Raw genomic sequence first — 22931 nt, 5'->3', positions numbered from 1 at the left:
CAGCCCTGAGTTGTGCTGATTCTAACAGCCACCCACAACAAGTGCTCTGGGGGTCTCTGCCTGAAGCCTGTCAGTCTGTACTCAGTGTTCCCCAACTCTTCCCTGAAGTACTGTCAGGAGCTTTCAAAATACGCTCCGGCCATATGAGGGGTGGGTTTTTTACAGGAAAAACAAGAATGTAATGAATTTTTATAGTTACTAGCAAAAGACTGTGTAAAATGGTATTGAGGTCCCATTTAAAAACAAAATCCCCACAGCAGGTGAGGCGCAGCATTCTTTTTAACTGGCTTTTGTGGGGGTCAGCTGCCCCCCGTGGGTGCTGTTTCCCAGTCTGACGGGCTGGTGTGGCCTGTGGGCAGCCACGATCCCGTGCCTGGGGTCCTTCCACTGCCACTCTTTTGGGAAAACATCTGCCAACGTGTATCAGTTCTAAATGCTATTTTGATAAAAGGTTACATGAAATTTGAATTGGTTGGGTTGTTTCCTTTAAAAGCAAGTTACTGTTGCAGTTGGCTGTGTAATGACATCCTGCAAACCATGGCCTCTCTTCCCTGCTTCGTGGTAAGTCTGTCAAAGCCCAGCCACTGAACAAGATTTAAAGACTTTGAGATGCTGGTGACAGACCCAGCCTTGCAACAAAAGCAATTATTTTTTACTTAAAGTTGCAATTATAGCAAAATAGGACCTAAGGACTGGTAAACTGCCCCAAAAGTACACAAATCGTTGTAACCCAGAGTTAATGTATGCATGTCTCCACTTCAGGCTACATTTTCCATTTCTCAACCACTAAGATGGTCAGAGCTGCACTTCCTTGTGAAATTAGACTTTATTACATCAGACAGCTGAAAATAATTTGTTTATAGAACGTTTCTCCTTTTATTAGGATATTACAATTTAAAAGAAGTTAAAGTTTCTAAGTCATTCAGAACTGTTCGCATAGGAATTATTTTAACAGCTCTCGCTATCTGCTTTTGGTCTATGTAATACCAAGTGGTCCAGGGGAGGAGTTCAACACACCTGTGTGCTGCAGTGATGTTAAGTGGCCTCCCTGTGACGACCTTCCAGGGAAAGCGAGTTGTCAGCATTCTGGAAAATCAGTGTTTTTAGTGTCTACCAGCGTAATTTAAAATTTTTATACATAAAGTACCAAGTTGCTTGTCTGAAAGTTCTGTAAAACTAAGTGTGACATTGGAAAACAAATCCATTACATTTTTATATAATTTATTCTAAAAAAGTACTTATGTTCTCAGGTTCTGCAACGAACTTCTTAAAATTACCGCTTATTAATAACTTCTTCTTTCAGTTTTTCTGCAAGCATTTTCCTCTTCTGTAGTAACCTCTGCTTCTCTTCTGACACTTCCTGAAAACAAAGGGAAAAAACACGGCAGTGAATGGCAAGGCTTGCCTGCCCTCCGGGCGTGCCAGCCCTGTCAGGGAGCTGACACACAGCTTCTCCCGCAGGAACAGCCACATAAGGTCCCTTGCAAACCAGAGGCCGCAGCAGCCGCCCCTCAACCCCACTTGCTAGCCAGAATGATTTAAAAAAAAAAATTATCATTCCATTTCTTGAGGCGCAGATCCCAGGATGCAGACAACCAGCTCTTTACATCAGTCTGCCTTTTCCCCACTGCACTGTACCAACCTTGTTTAGAGGACTAATCTCAAATGCAATGGGTGCTGCTTAGCTGTGCTGGCAGTTGCCCAACCAACAGTTTTTTGGGCATGTTCTGAGTGTAATAATATGCTCATCAATGCTGAAAAAATACGTGAGGCCACAGGTGGTCTCTGGCCTTAAGGAGATGTGCTGTAAAGAAGAGTAGTGATGATTTAAAAAAAAATAATAATCTGTTTTTTGTGGGGTTTTAAGGTTTTCTGCTAGCTTCCTCATTTGTGTTGAGCATTTTCAAGCATTTCTTTTCATATAAACATATATCAGACCTACCTGTGGTAAGTGCTTTAAGTCATATTAACCATACCAGTGATTAAATGAAAGAAGTTTGGGGTTTTTTTCCTGATAAAGACCTCTACAGGGCTAGGGCTTTATCGTGTCATAGCAGTCTGTTTTTTTTATGTCAATACTTTCTTTCCCTGAAAGGAGTTACTTCTTTTTTTGCCCAAACTAGATTTTCTATCCTCCCCATGGTGCAAGGATTTTTGTTATTTTTTTAGTGCTTGTTTTAAGTCAAGGAATATATCTGTTAATTCACTGAGTAACTTGATGCACATCTCTGAACAGAGAACAGCTTTCAGATGAAAAACACACCTTGAGGAACAGGCTAACTGCCAGCTGTACCTCTTCCAGTCCTGCGCTGTGCTTGTTCTGGCCTAGGCTTCCACCCCTCCCATAGACTTGGGGTTTTTTCTCTATTGGAGGCAACTGACTAGTTGACAGCAGCACCCATTCTTCAGGGTGCCTTGTCTTTCTAACTGTATCTTCATCGTGTCGCTTCTATTCCACTGGCTGATAGATAGAAATCAAGGATTTTTTCATATGTAATAGGCACAAAGCTCTCAGATCAGAAGAGCAGAGCAAATTTGTTACCTCTGTAAAATAAGACTTCACAAAAGAAAAGTGTTTCTCCCATTTCAGCTGGGGGAAAAAAAACAACAACAACAAAACCCACACCAACACAAAAAAACCCAAACACCAAAAAAACCAGGATTTAAGACAGCCCAAACAGTAGGTCACAGGTTAGGAGAAAACCAGCATTCTGGCCACTCATAAATTTAAATTAACCATGAGGATTTAATGATACTGAAGCAAAATAATGCTAATGTAATGACTCAAACTTCCAGCCTATAAGCTTCTGCATAAAAACAGTAACTTGAAAAGGCTTCCTCTCTACATCTCCCCCGTGTTGCTTTTATTCTGCTATGATATTCAGCAGCAACATTTACATCTTCTCTGAAACCACCTGTGCTTTTCATAAAGCAGCCAGGGAGACTAAAATGTTTGAATCCTTCACCTCTGTAGGAGATGATTCCTCCTCTTTCTGGTCGGTGTTCTTTGGTAACATGTTATTTCTTGACTCCTTCTTTGTAGCAATCAACATGTCTCGTTTTTTCTTTAGGTAGTCCTCTCGTTGCTTCAGCTGCTGTTCTTCAAGTTCTGATAAATTCTGGAATATTTTTTTTTAGAATACATTTTGAAATAATTTTTGGTATGCGTGTTATGTGTTGGTGAGACAAAAGCATTTAGATCACATTTGCCTCCAAAATTACTAGCTGAACAGAAAAAATCCAAGTTGAAGTTTCAAGCCAGAGCTGTCTACTAAGAAATTATCACAGGACAAAGGCTGAATACTGAATTCTATTCTAAAACTAGAATGATGATCTGAACTTTATGCAAATGAAACTGGTGAATACCATAAAACGGTGTTTGCATGCTGATTTAAAAAAAAAAAAAGCCCAAACCAAACCCACCTGACTACAATAGCAGAAAATAGATATTTAAGTGTAATACTGTCTTAAATATGTATTCTAAATGTAATCCTGTCTGCTTGCATTCTAGTTCTGGGTTTAGGGTTTTATCTTGTTTGTTTGTTTTAAACTTACAGGTCCTTTCATCCCAGCTTTTTGCGCTGCATTTTCTGAATGTTTTCCAGCTGACTTTTTCTTCGTGTCCTCTTTCCCTTTGGTACAAGTCAGCTGAGGTACGCTTTCTGTTCCTTTTTTTAATGGGCATACTGGTTTTAAGTCTTCCCTTGCAGATTTCCAAGATCCATCTAAGCAGCAATTTTGCATAAGAAACAATTAGAAAGAACAGAAATATATCTAATAAAAAAATAAATTGGTGTTTCTTTCAATATCCCGATGTCTCTTCTGATCAAATGGAAAACTTTAAAAAACAAAAAAAATCACATTTCTCCCCTTTTTATTAATAAAACTTTCTTTCAAGAAATATAGACATTGTATTTGCACTATGAAAGCAATTAGATAATAATGCTTTATGTCATAAGTACCTCTGCTGCAGTGAATTATCAATTATCAAATACTTGGAATGTAATTTCACATTCAGTGTTCCAATAGTCAGCTCATATTGAGATTGTACTTTCAATTTCTGTCTTGGCAAGTTGAGACAGCTTATAATGTAATCGGCAGCTCATAATGTGCCCTTTAGCCAACTCTAAGGCCAAGCGTACTGGTTCAGCCTTCAGCTTCAGAGAAAAGAATCAGAAAATACTATACTTCGGTAAACTTGTACGGGAGAGGGGCGAAGCGAAGCTCAGGAGGTGCAAAGCATTACACTGACACAGCTACTCAGTTACTCCCCTTCAGAGCTAACCCTGCCCCAGCACAAGGACACAGTGGGAACCTACCAGGCTTCCAGCCCTGGCAGGGCTCAGAGCCCCAGGCGGGCTGGCTGGTGGGCGTGGGGGAGCTCTGGGCAGCTGTGGCGCACGCGAGGCTCTGGCACCTGCCGGCATCTCCCACTCCCTACCAAGTCCCTCACCTTGTGCAAGGTAACAGTCCTGCCCAATGCCCTGCTCACCTCTTGCTTTTTTCTTGGAGAAACACCACCTGGACCAACAAAGGAAAGTATCCCTGTAGTTATTCCAGCTGTGCCTTTCCTATCTCTGCAGGTGCCAAGGTTGGTTTTGCCTTGCATCCCACTGAACTCCATGGTGTCTGAGACAGCACCATGGCTACTGACAGCGGAGTCAAAGCCTTTCCAGTCACCAGACTGTAGGGCTGGGTATGTTTTCTCAACTTCACTAAGACTTCTCTTGACTTCACCTACAGCTACTTCCAAGTAAAGTAAGTTGCTGCTCCTACTATACTTTTATTAAAAATAAAGAGGCTTTTGACTGTTTTAAGATATGCCTGAAAATATCCATATAGATGCAAGAATGCAGATACATATTTTACTGTGCTCAGTCAGTTTGAGCCTGTCCATAATATCCGAGCTGATACACATAACTGAACGTTGCTGATTATAATTCTGCAGTGCTGGACTACAGATTTTTGCTGTAATACTGAGAAATAACTTCCACAAGTATTAAGGTATGAGTACTCTCCTTGGTCTCTACTGGAGAGTTGGCAAAGCTAGCTCAGCTGAAGCTAGAGCAGGGTGAACACTGCTCAGTTCGTTCTTTAAGTTAGAGCAAGTAATATACATTTAGCTCTGCAATATTGCTGCTTTCTTTAGTACAGAAAATCACAAAACATATAATTGTAAAAAAGGTAGGGAGGAAAGCAAAGAAGAGGAAATGTTATTCAAAGTACAGAAAACAAACCACGACAGAAACGTAACACACAGGTCAAGCTGAAGGATTTGCGTTTCACTGAAATATGACTGCTGAAAGTCTTGATGCTCCAATGTCTTTTTGTGATGGATAAAAGTTCTCAGAGGCACTGTGAGAGGTCAGAGTTAAAACGGCTAGAAAAAATCCTCACGCTATAGCTGTCTTATTAAAAGGCAGGAAGGGGGGGGAAAAAAAGGCAAAAAACCCCACACACTGCATGCCAAATACCTACCCCATCACCAACACGATGATGAAGGAAAGCTACTTAACAGAAAGCAGTTCTTTACAACGTATTGTGTGTATGTAAATTTACACTGTTGCTGTCTGTATCACACTCACGGAATCACAGAATGGAAGGGTTTGGAAGGGACCTCTGGAAATCATCTTGTGCAACCCCCTGCTTGAGCAGGGACACCTAGAGCAGGGGGCACAGGAACGTGTCCAGGCGGGTTTTGAATGTCTCCAGGGAAGGAGACTCCACAACCTCCCTGGGCAGCCTGTGCCACTGCTCTGGCACCCTCACAGGAAAGAAGTTTTTTCTCATGTGTTTAGCTGGAACTTCCTGTGTTCCAACTTGTGCCCATTGCCCCCTGTCCTGTCATTGGGCACTATTGAAAAGAGCCTGGTCCCATCATCTTGACACCCACCCTTTAGATATTTATTGGCATTCATGAGATCCCCCCTCAGTCTTCTCTTCTCCAGGCTGAAGCAACCCAAGTCTCTCAGTCTTTCCTCATGAGGGAGATGCTCCAGCCCCCTGATCATCTTGGTAGCTCTCCGCTGGACTTGCTGAAGCAGTTCCCTGCCCTTCTTAAACTGGGGCGCCCAAAAATGGACACAGTAATCCAAATGTGGTCTCACCAGGGCAGAGTAGAGGGGGAGGATAGCCTCTCTTGACCTGCTGGCCACACTCCTTTTAATGCAGCCCAGGATACCACTGGCCTTCTTGGCCAAAAGGGCACATTGTTGGCTCATGGTCAGCTTGTTGGCCACCAGCACTCCCAGGACCTTCTCAACAGAGCCACTTTCCAGTAGTGCAGCCCCTGGCCTGTACTGGTGCACGGGGTTGTTCCTCCCCAGGTGCAGGACCTTACACTTGCTTTTGTTGAATTTCATGAGGTTCCCCTCGGCCCAGCTCTCCAGCCTGTCCAGGACTCGTTGGATGGCAGCACAGCCTTCTGGTGTATCAGCCACTCCTCCCAGCTTGGTATCGTCAGCAAACTTGCTGAGGTTACACTCTATCCCATCATCCAGGTCAGTGATGAATATATTAAACAGGACTGGACCCAGCACAGACTCCTGGGGAACACCACTGGTGACAGGCCTCCATCCAGACTCTGCCCTGTTGATCATGACCCTCTGAGTTCTGCTGTTGAGCCAGTTCTCTGTCCACCTCACTGCCCACTCACACAATCCACACTTCCTTAGCTTGCCTATGAGGATGCTATGGGAGACAGTGTTGAATGCTTTACTGAAGTCAAGAGAGACAACATCCACTGCTCTCCCTTTGTGGACCCAGTCAGTCATGCCATCATAGAAGGCTGTCAGGCTGGTCAAGCATGATCTTCCCTTGGTGAATCCATGTTGACTATTTCTGATAACCTTCTTGTCCTCTGCATACCTGGAGATGACCTCCAGGATGAACTGCTCCATCACCTTTCCAGGGACAGAGGGGAGGCTGACTGGCCTATAGTTTCCCAGGTCCTCCTTCTTGCCCTTTTTGAAGACTGGAGTGACATTTGCTTTCCCCCAGTCCTCGGGCACCTCTCCTGTCCTCCACGACCTTTCAAAGATGATGGAGAGTGGCTCAGCAAGAACATCCACCAGCTCCCTCAGCACTCACAGGTGCATCTCATCGGGGCCCATGGATTTGTGAGGATCCAGTTTACACAGGTGATCTCTGACCCAACCCTTCTCAACCAATGGTAAGTCTTCCTTTCTCCAGATTTTTCCTCTCTCTCTGGGGGGCTGAGATGCCTGATGGTGAGCCTTAGCAGTAAAGACCGAGGCAAAGAAGGCATCCAGTAACTCCGCCTTGTCTGCATCCTGCGCCACCAGGGCCCCTTCCTTGTTCAGCAGTGGGCCCGCTGTGTCCCCAGTCCTCCTTTTACTGCTGGTGTATTTAAAGAAGCCCTTCTTGTTATCTTTGACAGGCCTTGCCAGATCTAATTCCAAGTGGGCCTTGGCCTTCCTCATTGCATCTCTGCATACCCTGACAACATTCCTATATTCCTCCCAAGTGGCCAGTCCTTTTTTCACATACTGTGAACCTCCCTCTTCCATTTGAGTTTCTCTAGAAGCTCTTTGCTCATCCATGTGGGTCTCCTGGCTCCTCTGCCTGACTTCTTCCTCTTGGGGATGCACTGGTCTTGAGCTCAGAGGAAGTGGTCTTTGAATACTGTCCAGCTCTCTCGGACCCCCTTGCCTTCCAGAGCCCTAGACCATGGGATTCCTCCCAGCAGGCATTTGAAGAGGCCAAAGTTGGCCCTCTTGAAGTCCAAGGTCATTGCCCTGCTTCTACCTCGCAGCATCCTAAACTTGACCATCTCATGGTGACTGCAGCCAAGGCTACCCCCAGCTCTCACATCCTCAACCAGCCCTTCCTTGTTTGTTAGGATAAGGTTGAGCAACACATCTCACCTTGTTGACTCCTCCACCACCTGCATCAAAAAGTTGTCCTTGATGCTCTGCAGGAACCTCCTGGTCGCTCATGGCTCGCTGTGTTGCTCTTCCAACAAATATCAGGGCGGTTGAAGTTCCCCATTAGGACCAGGGCCTGTGATTGTGAGGCTACTTCCAGCTGTCTGTAGAAGGCTTCAACTTCCTCTTCTTGATCAGGTGGCCTGTAGCAAACTCCCACAACGTCACCCATATATGGCTGTCCCTGAAGTTTTACCCACAAGCTCTCAACTTGTTCTCCTTCCACTCCAAGGCTGAGCTCAATGCATTCCAGTTCCTCCCTCACACAAAGAGCGACTCCCCCACCTCGCCTTGCTGGTCTGTCTTTTCTGAAAAGCCTGTAGCCATCCATGACCACATTCCAGTCATGTGAGCTATCCCACCATGTCTCTGTGATTGCAATCAGATCGTGGCCCTGCAACCGCACATAGACCTCTAGTTCCTCCTGTTTATTCCCCATGCTGCGTGCGTTGGTGTACAGGCATTTCAGAGAGGTACTTGAGCACACAGGTTTCCCCGGGGGGGTGTACGAGGACCCACTATAGCCATGCAAACCGTTGAGGTGGTTGGTCTCCTGGTTGCCATCTCATGAGGCTGCTATGGTACCTTTATCACTGCTCAGGTTGTCCTGTCTTATTCCCCCATTGTATGTGATGGCATTAGCATTGCCAGTTTGTCCCCCTCCCCCGAGTTCCTCGGTTTAAAGCCCTCCTCACCAAGTTTGCCAGCCTGCTGCCAAAGATTCCCTTGCCCCTTCCAGACAGGTGGAGTCCATCCCTCCCTAGCACCCTATGGTTGTTGAAGAATGTCCCACTGTCATAAAAGCCACTCGAGCTGGAGAAGTTTGTGTCCTAGCAGTACCTGCAGATGTGATCTTAGGACCCTCAGTGTCACTTAACCCGCGAACCTGAAAAGATACTGAGAAGGGAAGGAGGGTGGATAGTGGATGTACAAATAGACAATGCAGCTCAAAGAATTACAGTTACTGGCACCTAACGTTTTTTTCTTTGAGAACTTGTCTGTATGTACATTCACGCTGAGGGTGACTAAGCAACATTCTTTTCCATGTGGACAATTACTTCAGAATCTTCTCAAAACACAAGCGCCCAGGATATCTGCATATCTGAAGGAAGAGAAATGTATGCCAGACTGGAGGGAATGAAAAGCACAGAAAAATTTCTTCCTTCTCCCAACCCTGAGAACAGTTCATGCAAGGGCTGTGTTGCCGAGGCAGCTGATACTCTCTAGGAACGGGATTCCTCCCTGTGCTCCAGTCAAGAAAGGTGAGCTATCCTGTTCCTCAGTAATGCAACCCTACAAGTGAGAACAGGGAGCCACAATTCGGGCACAGGTCTGGTGGGCTCTGAGGGTCAGAGGCTGACTGAGGTGAGAGAAGAGCAGCTCTTCTGCCACCCTAGAGGGGCACAAACTGTTTGTGAAAAGTTCTTGCTGTTTCCTTTCCCAGAGTTGTATCTGGCACCAAAAGGAAGCAAGTCAAGCAGAGCATATGATCCCAGTATCTGAGATGAACCCTTCATTGAGAGCCCATGTTTTGGAAGCAGGCAATAACAGACTGGTCTGGAGGCCAGTCCTTAGTTCTGTGCAAGAAAGGGGTCTGGAAGAAGATGATTCCCAGTACCAATTCTTCTTGATTTTTGCTGCCACTACCCAAAACTACTTTACTAAAAGGCGATACTAGAGGATAAACCATGACAAACTTTCTCAGTGGCCTCTTTGGACAGCTATGCTGCCACAAGATGCCAGTTCTACAAGGATGAAGATTTCCAAGGAGCTAAGCTTTTTGTAGACCCATCTCTTCCTTGGCATTTAAAGAGTATGGGAATACTCAGCACAAGCTGAGCAGGCACTGGGACAGCATGGAAGAAGGGCTGCACTCAGGGCTGAGAAGTCTTGACTCCGGAGCGCTCAGGTCTCCTCTCTCTCAAGCACAGGATTAAGTCCTGCAGACAGAATATTTGCTAGGAACATGCCTTCCTCCTGAAACAGGAAAACAGCCACTGTATGGTAAGGCATAGTTTAGTGGTGCCCTGCAAGGTGGCGCAGCTTTGCAAAAAATAAGAGGAGCAAAAGCAGGCTGGGGGAAGAGAAGAATGTGGTTATACCTGCAGGCCTTCTGCATACTTCCAAGGGTAGAAGGGAGAGAAGAGTAGTTCAAATAAATTTAACAAAACCTCAGCAGAAAGACTGAAGGGATAAAAGGGGCAAATAAAAGATATTTAAAAGGTCAGTGACACAATTTATTCTAAATTTCCTAATGTGAGAGACACTAACTCAGTTTAAATGAAGAGAGGATCCTACAACCACTTTGTCTGTTGATGGCCATCAAATGGAAAAGCGAGGGGCAAGTATGCACCAACGGTACTACTGACGCTAAAAGCATCCACCTCAAGTGTCTGCAATATGAGAAGTCCCAGTGTGAATCCATAAAGACAAGTACAGGAAAAATTCAACTAAAGGCAGCACAGAGTACTGTGGTTTCCCAAAACTGGAATGATATACTGGGAAGTGACGTTAGAATATGAAGTTACGAATTTTTCACAAACTCCTGAGACAGCAAATCCCACTGAGTTGCAGCCTGGTTTTGAAGATCACCTAGATATACCTACGTGCATAGATACGTGTGTGTATATAGGTACGTACCTATATATGCATGTATATGCACATATATATACTTCGTTCACCTAAGATTTTTCCTGCTTTCCTGAACAGTTCAGCACCCGTGTGCTTTAGCTGCAACACAAACATACCAAGAGCACCTCCATCACAACCAGTGGGTCCTTTTCTACTCCTCCCTGTAAAAGCACTGGCTTGGTCATGCTCTGCAGTAAATGATCGGCTATGAAACAATTCAGGCGATTTTCCCTACATAGCTTGGGTGAAGTTCAAGACTACTTAAGAAGAGCTCTCCTTGCTATTATAGGTTTGTAAGTGTCACAATCCCACTCAAAAGCAAAAATGTAAAATTGAAAAGATTAAAATGAATAACAAAAGTCTGAACTGGAGGCAAAAAGATTCAGTCTGGTGGTCTGACCATTTGGCTTGAATGAATCTTTACAGTTTAAGGTTGGTTCCTTCAGAAATATTTGACTGCTATCACAAAATGTTGTACAATTATAAATTAAATCTGTAATGGCCACACACAGCATAACTTTTTAGGTAAATGATTCATAGTTGCTTACAGGGAACATCCTGCTCTTAACAACAATGGCAGCAGAAGCACAGTAAACTGAAAGATGAAAACTGCTGTTAGACTCCTGCGTTTCTCCTCCAATTGGAGATGACTTATCACGTCACCGAACAGTGAAATAGCTCAGGCTGGAAGGCATTTCTGCAGGGCCCCTAGTGCAAATACCCTGCTCAAAGCAGGGCTAACTTCAAAGCTAGGATGGTTTACTCGCCGCCTTATCCAGCCAAGTTCTTAAAATCCTGATACGAGAGGACTCGTCAGTTATTTGGAAACAGTATCATATTTCACGCTCAGCATTGCACCTTCCCATAACGTTACCTAATGGAGATTTTGGAGATTTTGAAGAATCATCAGCTCCCACAGTGAATTCCTTAACTTTCACAGCTTGTCTCAAATCTCCTGGAAGACCATAGGTAACATCAGGTGATTTAAGTTTATCACGTGCCTTAAGTTAAAAAAACAAACAAACAAAACCAAGCATTACATTTCCTGGCACTGCACTTCAGGCGTTAAACTGTCAGCACAAAGAAAGTTCCCAAAAGAGCCTTCAGTTAAAATTGTGTTGTTTACACTAAATACTGCATTGTCAAAGTGAACAAAAGCAAACTACTTATTTTACTAACAGGAAGGTTCTTCCTGGCTTATAGTCTTAAGTCAGCATTTTTTATTTTAGTTCAAAACCTGTTCCCTAATCAGCAATCAGAATTTAGAATATTGGGTAAATTGGTATTTTGTTTCCCAGCTACAAATAGATAACGAAGGGGATTTTTTTGCCATACTTTTTGACTGTGCATTTCAAGCAGACCTCTGTCCCCCAGAAAAATACAATATGAGAACAAGGAATGTATACTGAAGTTACCACAGAAATAGAGAAATAATCAGCTGAATGGGAACAACAGGTCTGGATCATCTCCAACACTATTGTTTCACTTCTACACTTGTCTGGGAAATCCTGACACGGCAGCCCACCTCTCAAAATAGTAAAGCCAGCTGGGCTTTGCCCAGAAAATGACTACACTGTTCATCAACCATCTAATTCATGTCAGAACCCCGCCAGCATTCATCAAAATATTAAATTATTTTGTATTAAAACATTCTCTAACAAAACCATATTATTGAACAATAACTGTCACCTTCTCTGTCCAGGTGAACTTGGCTGGGACCTCTCTAATATGGCTTGTTTACCAAGAATATTGATATTCTCAGCTGGTCTATAAAGATTTGTGTAGGGTTGCGTCTTAATACAACTTCAATTCTTAAAATGAGCCAAAGCTTGAGTTTCCAGGTTGTTTTGTAAGAAATCCAGTAGAACAGATGACTCATTTCCTGGAATCTATAATCGCAATATCGGAAAGAAGAGTGTTGTCACCACTCTTCTACCATGTCAGACACTGGGAGGGAGGTTTCACTTGGTAGAATAGCCCAACTGTTTAGGACTTGCACTCAATAGCATAGCAATCATCCGCACCTAGCGTGGGTTTGAATTTGGGACTAGGATTGGAAATGAAGTGTCCACCTCTGTCGTAGCTACATTTTGTCTCCAGGTGGTTTCCTTTGTCAGTTCAGTGCTTTCTCTTTTCAAATTTAGCATGCTTTATTTCCTAATGACTGAAAAGAATAGAAGAGCAGTTCTGCTCCCTTTTGAAACAACCTACAATCCCAGCTATTTTCATATGTTTTCCCCGCGAAGGATTTCAATTTCAGTTTGTTTCTCAGTTGCTGAACGACTGGCAATGTAGCCAGTCACCGTTTACATTCAGTTACCTACAAGGTTTACTCTGGTGGAGACCAAATGATGGCTTACCTTGGAGAGGATTTCGGGTTCCTGGCGATTAGGTTCTGGCAGTGTTGTGCTGACTTAATGAATAACTATACTGTCTATGAAGTGATCCTTAAAATTCCTGAAAGATTATTAATGCTGTAATCTCTAAGAAGCTTACGCTCTGAAGTCTTTTTGATCTTGACAATGTTAGTAATTCAGATGTTCTCTGGACCTGAAGGGTTGACATCCATTACCAGGATTTTAGAATTCAGATACTGAAGAGGGAGTATGCTTATCCTACAAGCTCCACCAAATGGCTGATGTTTAACGGTATCATGTATAGCACTACTGTCGATACTATCACAAAAAACGTAAACAACAGAATAGACCTTTCAAAAAGAAGTGTCCATCAGACCTTCCTGACAGACCTTTTGTTTGCTTAGGATGGTACACATCGCCTTCAAGTGATACAGTTGACACCCAGGACAAGAATATCAGAGCATTTCTTAATCATCGACTGAACTCATCTGGAAAGGTAAGATACTCACTTCTTCAGTCCTCTTTCTTTCTTGCTCCATTTCATATTCTTCCTTAGATTTTCTGTAACACAAAATACAAGTTAATACTCCAAACTTCTTTAGTATTAGTGACTTCTAGGTAAATTTAGCACTGCTTAAATATTTGAGGACTACCGAAAAAATTACATGATAAAATTATTTTGTTAGTATCCAAAATACTTCCATGACTTATATGAAAATGCACTCTTAATAGAAATAATTATGATAAACACTCAAAAGCCCCTGTCCTCAGTCTATTTTTCCCTGTGCAAAAGAAAAAAAATTGTGTAAGAATTTCCAGGGCTTATCTATTCCTCGTTACATTTGCTTATTTCAAGACAGGAAGTATTTCCAAAATACAGAAGGGAGAATAGCATAATTTAATATAATATGAATGGATTAATCTGCTATTATTTGTTTAAGATTATGTTTATATCTATGTGAACTGGGAATAGAGAACCTACAGAAGTTGTATCAGTCCTCACACTTTATCTTAGATCACAGCAACAGTCATTGAACACAACTAAAAAGGAAGCTGTAGAAAGGAATAAAGCCGACTGCAAAAGCAGAATTTGCCTTTCCAAGGCTTTAACGTGCAGGGTGTTCCCTGAATGGATTACAGCTAGTGTCCTCCTATTGTCCAGAGACATCTAACCCAGGTTTAACTTTAGGTCTACTTGGGGGTTCAGGTAATGGAAATGATGGAGCTCTTAATGTTGCACATCATTCCATGCATCACCAAGACAGTTCATCATGGTGGAGCGGTTCTCTCTCAGTTGTTAAATATTCCTGATCACACCCACTGTCTAGCACCATTCATTTTCTCTTGGGTAGGACTTTGACAAGAACATTCATGTCACCTGTAAGATGAAGGCAGTTTCCTGGAAAAGGCTGGGAGAGTTGGGTCCTACATACCTTTATTTATTTTGAAATAATGTACGAAGTAGAACCGATTCATTTTTTTACCTCAGAACTTCCCTCAGTACTTTCATTTCTTCTTGTTCAATCTCACTGAATACATCAGAACCCTCCGTCAAACAGTCAGGCAACACACCTGTTAAAAAACATGGCAAAATGGCATTACACTAAAGAAAATTATTTTGTACCTCTAGGTTTCTGAACTTCCTGAACTATGAAAGTTTTGCTATCTAAGGGAAAAGCATAAGCCGTACTCTGCATTGACCATTATATGGCATTTCCCATAGACTGCAATTCAGCCACAGCTAACTGAACCATTTTCAAACTTAGTTCTTACATGACAGTTGAAATTTGAAAATAATTTTCTGAAAAAACATGCATGCAGTAAGAAGAAAAAAACAAAACAGTAAAACTAAAGACATGGAACAAAGAAGTGGGTAGATTCAGAAACATCAACGGAGCAGCAAAGTTGGGTGTAAATTATTTTCTCTTCTTTAATAGCGTACATGAAGGCCCTAACTTCTGCTTTCTCTATGGATTTTTCATACACAACCTCACAGTGTGAATGGCAAGGTAAGCAGGACAGATAGTACAGCATCATTGCTGTGCAAGTAGCATAATTCAAACTATCAATATTGTCATTGTTGATGAACTGATATAGTTGCTTTAACACTCAAAGTTATTGCCAAAATTCTTTAACAAAAAACTAAGGTTCACAGAAAAATTTAGACAAACAGAACTGAAAAACCTCTTTATTAAAAAAGGAATATAGACAGCTGTCACTGAGAATACAAGCCAGGGACTAAGGATTAAAATCCTAGTCCCAGTAAAATCAGCTGCATGTTTTCCATTAACTTGAATTGGAACTGACCCAGTATTCTGTACTCATTTATAAGCAGATACATAGTCACCAAAAGAACACTATAAAGAAAAAGGGAAGTGAAACCCCACATTTACCACTTCTTACCATTTCTTTCTTTAATGATTCTAATAGCTTGCAATTGCATTTCAATATTTTTCTGTACCATCAATTTTTTAAATAGTCTAAAATCTTCTGCTGCCAACACTGTTTGCAAAATGGCCTGTGGAAGACATGCACAAAATTAAAAACCCTAGAGAAGTCATAACCATCTCAGTCTGCTTGAAATTACAATAAGATTCCATTTCTGTGGAGCACATTTTTAATAATTATATTTCTTTCTCCTATCCATCTCTTTTACCAGCCATACAAGTTGAGCTAACTGTCAAGAAAAGAATTTGATGGTTTATGTCTTCAGATCAACATATCTACAACAACATTATCACAAAACCTGGAGGGTTTCCCAGTGTAAGTTTACAACTGCAATTCATTTGACTTCCGGAACAAATGTGTAAGCTTGAGGGAGGAATGTGCACTCTGAAGAAGCTTGTTACACATCCAGGAGGAGATATGTCAACAAAGCCCAATTCAAACTGCCAGCAGAAAATCCCACTCACCTACCCAATATCCCTGAGACAATTCTGAAAGATACCGTTGAGCAGGTGAGGGACTGCCTAACCATGCTTTGTCTTCTCAAGGCTGATGTTTGTCTTATAGATTTTGCTTTTTTATTACAAAAGCAGGGGAAAATATATTTTTTTAATGTAATATGTCTGTTGTTTTAATCTAAGTTTCTCTGTTGCTGTAAGCAGACTGAAGACTAACATAAAGCTGACAAATATGCAAATAAAGGCGGCAGAAACACCTCAAGCTTAGATGTTTGTTTTAGAAAATACAAAACACAGAAGATGAATCTCAAAAGCTGTCTGACACCACACAAATATCTGTCATTATTTTCAAGATGTGCATTTTTCCGGTCAAAATCATAATATAAACAAACACACTATGTTTTAGAAAATTGCAGTTTTAGCAAGAAAACTTTTGAAAGTTTCATCTCCACCCTGCTATATCAGTGGAAATAAAAAGGTAAAAATTAAATCTGTATGTTCCTAAACAAAGGAAAATTTACCTGTGAAGTGTGTGTCTTCGCAAAAGGAGATGAAAAAGCTTCTTGAAATTTCTCTTCATTAATTCCAACTTCTTTAAGGTAGTCTTCTAATAGTTTTTCAACCTGTAAGAAAGTATAAGCCTTACTTTCTAAGAGGTTTTTCCCTAAGATCATATGAAATTTTTTCCTAACTGTATACTCCTTTCTGCTGACGTACTTTTTAAATACAAAGGAAAATCATTGCAATAGTATAACTGATTTTTCTATATGTCAGGCTTCATCTACTTTAATGAACTGTTCAAAATAAGCATTCTTATTGCTAAATTTGATTACTACTTAATTTAGCATCTCCAATTTCCAAGAATCTCACTTCCCTACCTTTTCCCCAGACTCCTGGCTAGTATTCCTCATCATTTTTTGCCTTGCAGGTAAAAGGCGTTTTGCCAGTCTGTGTGCCTGAAACCTGTCAGGCTCAGAGCAAAAAGGGATGTTGGCCCATATTTATTAAACTGATGCTTATTAACATCAAATATTACCAAGCCTTCTTACAAAAAAAATATTTTAGAAATCTGCGTGCATTGCTTTATAGGCATTTTAAGCATGATCCAAAAATCTCCTGTAATTTTTTTTTTCAATTCAAAAGACTCACCAGACTCATTAGTGAACAAAATACAAGTTATTAATGTTCTCAGACATCATGCTGTTTGTTATTTTAACTTGACAGAAAATATGAACATTATCAAGCCTATAAGTACAGTATTTTAGCTAGCAGATGTATTAATTTTAATGACATTTTTAATGAAAAAATGAACAGCATATGTAACACAGCTATGACTGTGTGTTAAACTTTCTTTTCTAAGTATCTGGTGTTTAAGCATAAAAATGCATACAACAACTATGCCTCAGGATTTCTAAACAACACTTATAACAGACAATAAAAGAAAATTGTTAATAACAAAGATAAACACAATTAATTCATCTAAATACTATTTTAACATTTTACATAATATTTTTTAGAAATCTACTACAAATAGTGAGTAATGCTCACCAGAGCTTGGTATTCCTGATAAATTTCTGTATAAGACAACTTGCTTTCTTCTTCATCATCAAAAACTGTAGAAATAAAAAAAAAATTTACACACCACAAAATTTGTACACACCACAAATTAACTTATGCCTTAAAGAGAAAGACTAACCTTTACAAGGTAATATATTTAATCATATGATAGGGCATGATGATGATAATGTATTTTTCTACACATTCAGGTAAAAGCATGTACTTTTAGTAATTTAATGTAATTGCTTTCATAATTTAATACCAGGAAAATGTACCTTCATAACAGAAGCAGATTTCTAAGCAAGTTGAGTGTTCAGCAAGATATATACACTAAAAAGTAAGATTTTTAGTGTAATAACTACCATATGAACTTGTGTAAGGTTGTTCAAAGATGGCATATGACATACATGAAGCAGGAAATTTCTCCCTGTCTCTTCATGTATTTATGTAGTGGCTGTATTAATGGCCTAAAGCAAATTTTTTAAAGTGCCATTCATTTAGCACGAAGCCAAGGTGATGAAGGAAAATAAGACCTGCCTGCTTAAAGACAAGTAACCCTAAAGAAGAAATCTGCTGCAGGTAAGCTATTTTTTAATCTATCCTGATTTAGACAAAATGGACATCTGTATAATACAGGCCATATTAATCATATTCATATACATTTGTATTAAGAACTTGACTGGAAATATCAAGCTAATGTTCTCTACACTGCAGAACAGATGGAAGATGCAGAAAATAAGAGAAACTGAAAACTAGGGTTTGGGTTTTTCAAATTTTTATCTTGTCAACAACGAATTAAGGTAATGTAAAACCTAGCAATTAAATCAGAGGCTTAGAAATAAGACTTCCTCAATCCCCTTCAAGATTAGCCACTATATGTTGGACAAGTCACTTCCCATGTGCATGCTTTGAAGTTATTTGAAGAATAGGGATTCTGAACTGGTGAATAAGTGTGATTTATTCTTCATATATATATATGACATCTCTGATGGAAGATGGTACTGAGGAGCATAGAATTAATCTTTCACACAAATTTAGAGTGACTTTTAGAAAGCATCACTTCCCAGCTGTGAAAGCCCCGAGGCAACGTCGCTCTGAACCTCAATCAGGTGCAATGCAAGATTGTGGTTCCTAAAACAGAAAGCACTTGCATCACTCTCTGCCAACTTACAGCAATGCAATGACAGAAATCTAATCAAATAGTTCAGGCCCTCTAAATAAGCAAGGAAAACTTGCTTTTTTAATGACATCATCTGGAAAACCAACATTTGCTTTCATTTCATTTTTGCACAAGGGCAAATTTTTAATGAAGGGATTAAAAACAAGAGATTTAAAAATATCTAGGAATAAATTAAAATGGTAGAAAAAGTACTATAAATCTTGCTCTAAAAAAAAATAAGCTCCTATGGCGACCACCGTATTACCAAACCCAAGATGGAGAAGACACTTAACCATCTCTATTGTCTTATGCATCTCCTCCCCTCTGGGGGATTTCTCTCACAGCTCTCGCAGACCCCAACCTTTGTCTTAGTCTCTCTGTTCCCGTCTACCTGCTACTGTCTGTTTCCACCCTGGGCGCCCAAAGAAGGGGTGACACTCCTCAGTCAGTGCCCATGCCAATAGCTAGCCTCACACTGCCAAGGGGATGCTTCCAAGTCCTCCTCCTCCTTCCACCGCTGTAGGACAACACGGAAAGCAGAGTGGAAAGCCTGCACAAACTGCTCTCTGTTCTCATGCTCTGAACAAAAAGAGGATGAAGTGAAGTGCCAAGTAAAGCAAGCTGCAGTCAGCATCTCTGAGTTAAGTAAAATTAAGGAGGACTTTGAATGGAGACTTGGATTTTCCTGAGTTGGGGCTCCTAAACCACATAGTCATTATTTTCATTACGATTTTGGCAGAGTGTCTTTGGTCACCCGACATGAACAAAGATCTGAAGAACCACCACATCAAGATAACCCATGGGACCCAGATATCCTGGGGGACAAACTCATAATTTTCCTCTTAAAACTGAAAAATCTTTGCCAGGACCCCTTGAACAGCATGAGCCTTAAGTCCAGTTTGAGTTATCCCTGCTAGGCTGAGCCACTGACTCATTTGGCCTCACAGACAAGAGCTGGTAAGCAAACCTGAGGGAACTCTTCTTTCTCCCCCAGTCCTCACTGGCTGGTAAGGCAGCTCTGTGCTGGGAGGGAAGGGAGTCACAGGCAACAAAATGTGTTTATTCCTTTTGTACCTTGCCTTTATCTTCTGTTGCTCAGACCTATTATCAAGCTTATCTATGTCCAAATGATGTTTCAATTAAAACCTTGGAACGTCTGAATAAAACTGAAAAGCCCTCTCACCTTGAGTACATACCCATGGATTTAACTTCAGTTTCACAGCCACATAAAAGGAAATTAATCAAGCCGTGAGAAATTAATCAAGTCCCCAGAAAGAGGGAGAGAGAAAAAGCAAATAATTATCAACTGAGAAAAAAACATTATGATTGTTTAAAAGTTGAAGTGCAAGGCCTTGGCCTAAGTAACTACAGTTCCAAGATCAATTCCTTACATACCAATTACCAAAACTCAAATTCTCTTTTTAAGGAATCACAAATTATTGTCAGTTAATCAAAATGTTGCCAGTTTGCTTGTTCAGCCCACAGGCTCAAATGTTTTCAGAACAAAAAGAATTTTGTCTTGACAAAATATCCGAGTAAAAAAAACAAGCAATGGAATCAGCACAGTACATTTATAGAAAGGAAAAGCAAATAGCACAGATACCTGCAACTAGAACTTCAAATTTCTTTAACTGTGCTTCTTAGCAACCCTAGCATTGTAGTAACGTTTCTTTAGCCTTTTCTTGTTTCTCAGTAGCTTCTGAGAGTTGTCCAACGCCACTCGGTAGCACAAATGATACCTTGGAGGACCATTTACTGCAAGTGATTTCTCTACTTTGTTCCTCCAATTTCTTATGTAGAAACAAACCAGCAGGAAGCAACCATTATATAAACCTGCCTCAGACAACATAGGAATTTACAGAGGTTCCATAAATCATCTTACTGCCAGTAAATTCCCCTCAACCTTCTGAAGGGTGATTGTTGCTCCACAGAGGGACAATCAATTCCCTCAATTCCTAAACCTAGACCTTTGCGTGATAATGAAAATGCTCAACCGACCTCAAGTTTGGGCAGACTTTCAATGAGAAAACATCTAGTCTAGATTTCTTTATTGCTTTCTAGCTGTAGAGAGTCTAGCAGCTTTACCTTTCTCGTTTCCCAGAATACCAGGGAAAGGGGTACGCACTCATGATGATCTTACCTCATGCAAAGCTTGGGAAGGGTAGAAACCATTCTGGGTAACTGAGAAGCAACCTGTTTAGAAGCTGTGATCTGAATCAGAGATGTGTCTGTTTCACTGAATATGAAATAAAAATTCTCAACGGACCCTAACAAGAATGACCACACATCAAAAGCCACGGCTGGCCCGGCTGAGGGCAACCATTACAGTAGGTGTTCTGGAGCCCACAGCAGGATGGAGGGGAGGAAGGAGTAAGCGCAAGCAGGTAGAGACTTTAACAGAGAGAACCACTCTACTCTGAGTTTGATATTAGCAAGTTCCTAGAAATACAATGTATTTGGAGGCCTTAGTTTCATGACTTAAGTATTTTAAGGTTTAAATTATTAATGAACCCTATGGTCCTGTCAAGTGATACTGAAGGAATTTCTTTGGCTACTATGAATAAAATCAAGTCATATTAGATTAGTTTATGGCAATGTGCTTTAATACCTCTCATGTGTGAATGTCTGCAGCCTGGGTAGGATCACGGGCCATCCTGTTCTCAAACATGCCTTCTTCCCCCAGTAATCACAAAAAAAAGTTTCCTTTTTTCCTAAAGGACTTAGGCAATGCTTTCAGCCTTACCCAAACAGTAATTCTTTTGCTACCATAAGGATGCAGGTGTTCTTCAGCAGCAGAAAATTTGTTCTGTAAGTAGTGGAACTAATTTAGCCAAATGTCTGCTGCAGAAAGTCTATTTCTTCCTTTCCTCACCACAAACGTAATCCTGTATGGGTCTCCTCAGGCACCTTTACAGAGAGCTGCAGGTCTATCCCAGTCACCCTTCCCACTGCCTCTACTTCCAGTTCATCCAGGGCATTCCCCAGATTATTCCATGATTTCCTCAGCTCTTTCTTGAGGAAGAAAAGGAAGTTTAACTAGAGTTGCTTCCAAGCTAAACTCACACCTGGGACCACCTACAAAACATAACGGATAATCATTGACTTTTTAGTACTACCATTTTGAGAGGTACTAACTTACGGTTTCTCATCTCTGAACGGCCAATGTTCACAAAACTGCAGGAATTTAGCTTCCGGCCTTCTACTCGTCTGTCCCACTGGCCTGCCAACTATTTCAGTTGTACCGTCCAGCTTCCTAAAGAAAACTATCTAATTACTGAAAAGTATTAGAGGCCTCCAACTGCTTCCTCGCCAGGTCAGGGTATTATGCACAGCAGAGCTAACAACTCGCTTTGGGTGTCACTCGGTAAGATCGGCCATAATCCCCTGTACGAGATAACGAAGGATAAACGGCCACGTCCTGAAAAACCGCTTCCTCAGGAGAGGCCTCCCTAAAAACGGCGGGACAAGCGCGGCCGGTGGGTGCGCGACGCCCAGCGAGCCCCGGCGGCGGCGGCCTGAGGGGAGCGGCGGGCGCGCATGCGCAGAAGCCCCGTGAGGTGGGGACAGGCCCCGCCGGCGGGTTTGGGGGACATCCCTCCCTCCCGCCCCCCGGCCCCGCCGCCTCACCCTCGCACTTCTGCTCCATGAACTCCAGGATGGGGATGGACCAGGCGGGCCCCTGCAGGAACCCGGCGATGGTGTCCACCACCCACTCCACATCGCCCTCCTCCTCCTCCGCCGCCATGGCCGAGGCCGCGGGAGGGGGGAGGGAGATTAGTGCCCCCGGCCGTCGCTATAGCGACCGGCGTCAGGGGGCGGGACCGCCCCGCCCCGGTGGCGATAAGGGGCGGAGCCGCCGGTGGGAGCGGCAAGGGGGTGGGGGCGAGGGTTGGCGTCATGGCGCTCAGTCCCTGTAATCAGGTCGGCTTAAGAGGAGTGCGGGTCGTCCACCAGAAATAGGCAGGCATTAGCGGGTGGCGCGGCGAGGAGGCCTGCTTGCTGCGGGGCAAGCGTTTGCCCCGTGGCCGGGCGCGCACGTGCTCGGCCGCGCGGAAAGGGATGAGCCACTAACGACGGCGCTTCGTCCTTAGCGATTTCACCCTGAGAGCGATGGAGCACAGGGACAGGTTGCCCAGCCAGGCTGCGGCTTCCCTGTCGTGGGGGCCAGTGGGGACGGGATGGGATGAGGCCCTGAGGAACCTTATCCGAGAAGGCCCGGTGCCCCCCAGAGATCCCCCCTTATTTACTAACTCTTCTGTCAATCACAACTTTGTAGTACCCTAAAGGTTTGGTTTATATAAAAACAAAGATGTGGAGGATGATCCTGGATGATGGAAAAATCTCGTTACCCTGGATTTTATCATGCAGGGAGTGCTGT

At 42.2% G+C, this 22931-nt stretch overlaps 1 protein-coding gene across 1 annotated transcript; it reads right to left on the bottom strand.

Moving 5' to 3' along the window:
- Positions 1–423: 423 nt before the first annotated feature.
- CFAP36 (cilia and flagella associated protein 36) lies at positions 424–22358 on the bottom strand. Its single transcript, XM_075088139.1, has 10 exons — positions 22181–22358; positions 17386–17450; positions 16359–16460; positions 15338–15452; positions 14419–14506; positions 13444–13495; positions 11452–11578; positions 3556–3725; positions 2967–3119; positions 424–1360 (listed from the first exon to the last, which is right to left on the bottom strand). The coding sequence occupies exons 1-10, from the start codon at positions 22296–22298 to the stop codon at positions 1274–1276; spliced, it is 1077 nt and encodes a 358-aa protein (XP_074944240.1). The 5' UTR covers positions 22299–22358; the 3' UTR covers positions 424–1273.
- Positions 22359–22931: the final 573 nt, after the last annotated feature.

The sequence above is a fragment of the Phalacrocorax aristotelis genome, chromosome 3 (genome assembly GCF_949628215.1).
Source record: "Phalacrocorax aristotelis chromosome 3, bGulAri2.1, whole genome shotgun sequence".
NCBI lineage: Eukaryota > Metazoa > Chordata > Aves > Suliformes > Phalacrocoracidae > Phalacrocorax > Phalacrocorax aristotelis.
The sequence above is the reverse complement of the archived record's forward strand: the minus strand, read 5'-3'. Positions and strand labels throughout refer to the sequence as shown.

Bases quoted from the DNA above. Each gene is read 5' to 3' on its own strand.
- CFAP36 (XM_075088139.1), bottom strand. From the start codon at position 22,298: ATGGCGGCGGAGGAGGAGGAGGGCGATGTGGAGTGGGTGGTGGACACC. The intron at 16,461-17,385 runs GTGAGCATTACT...ACTTTCTTACAG, and splicing joins ATCAGGAATACCAAGCTCTG to GTTGAAAAACTATTAGAAGA. The intron at 14,507-15,337 runs GTAAGAAGTGGT...GTTTTTTAACAG, and splicing joins AATCATTAAAGAAAGAAATG to GTGTGTTGCCTGACTGTTTG.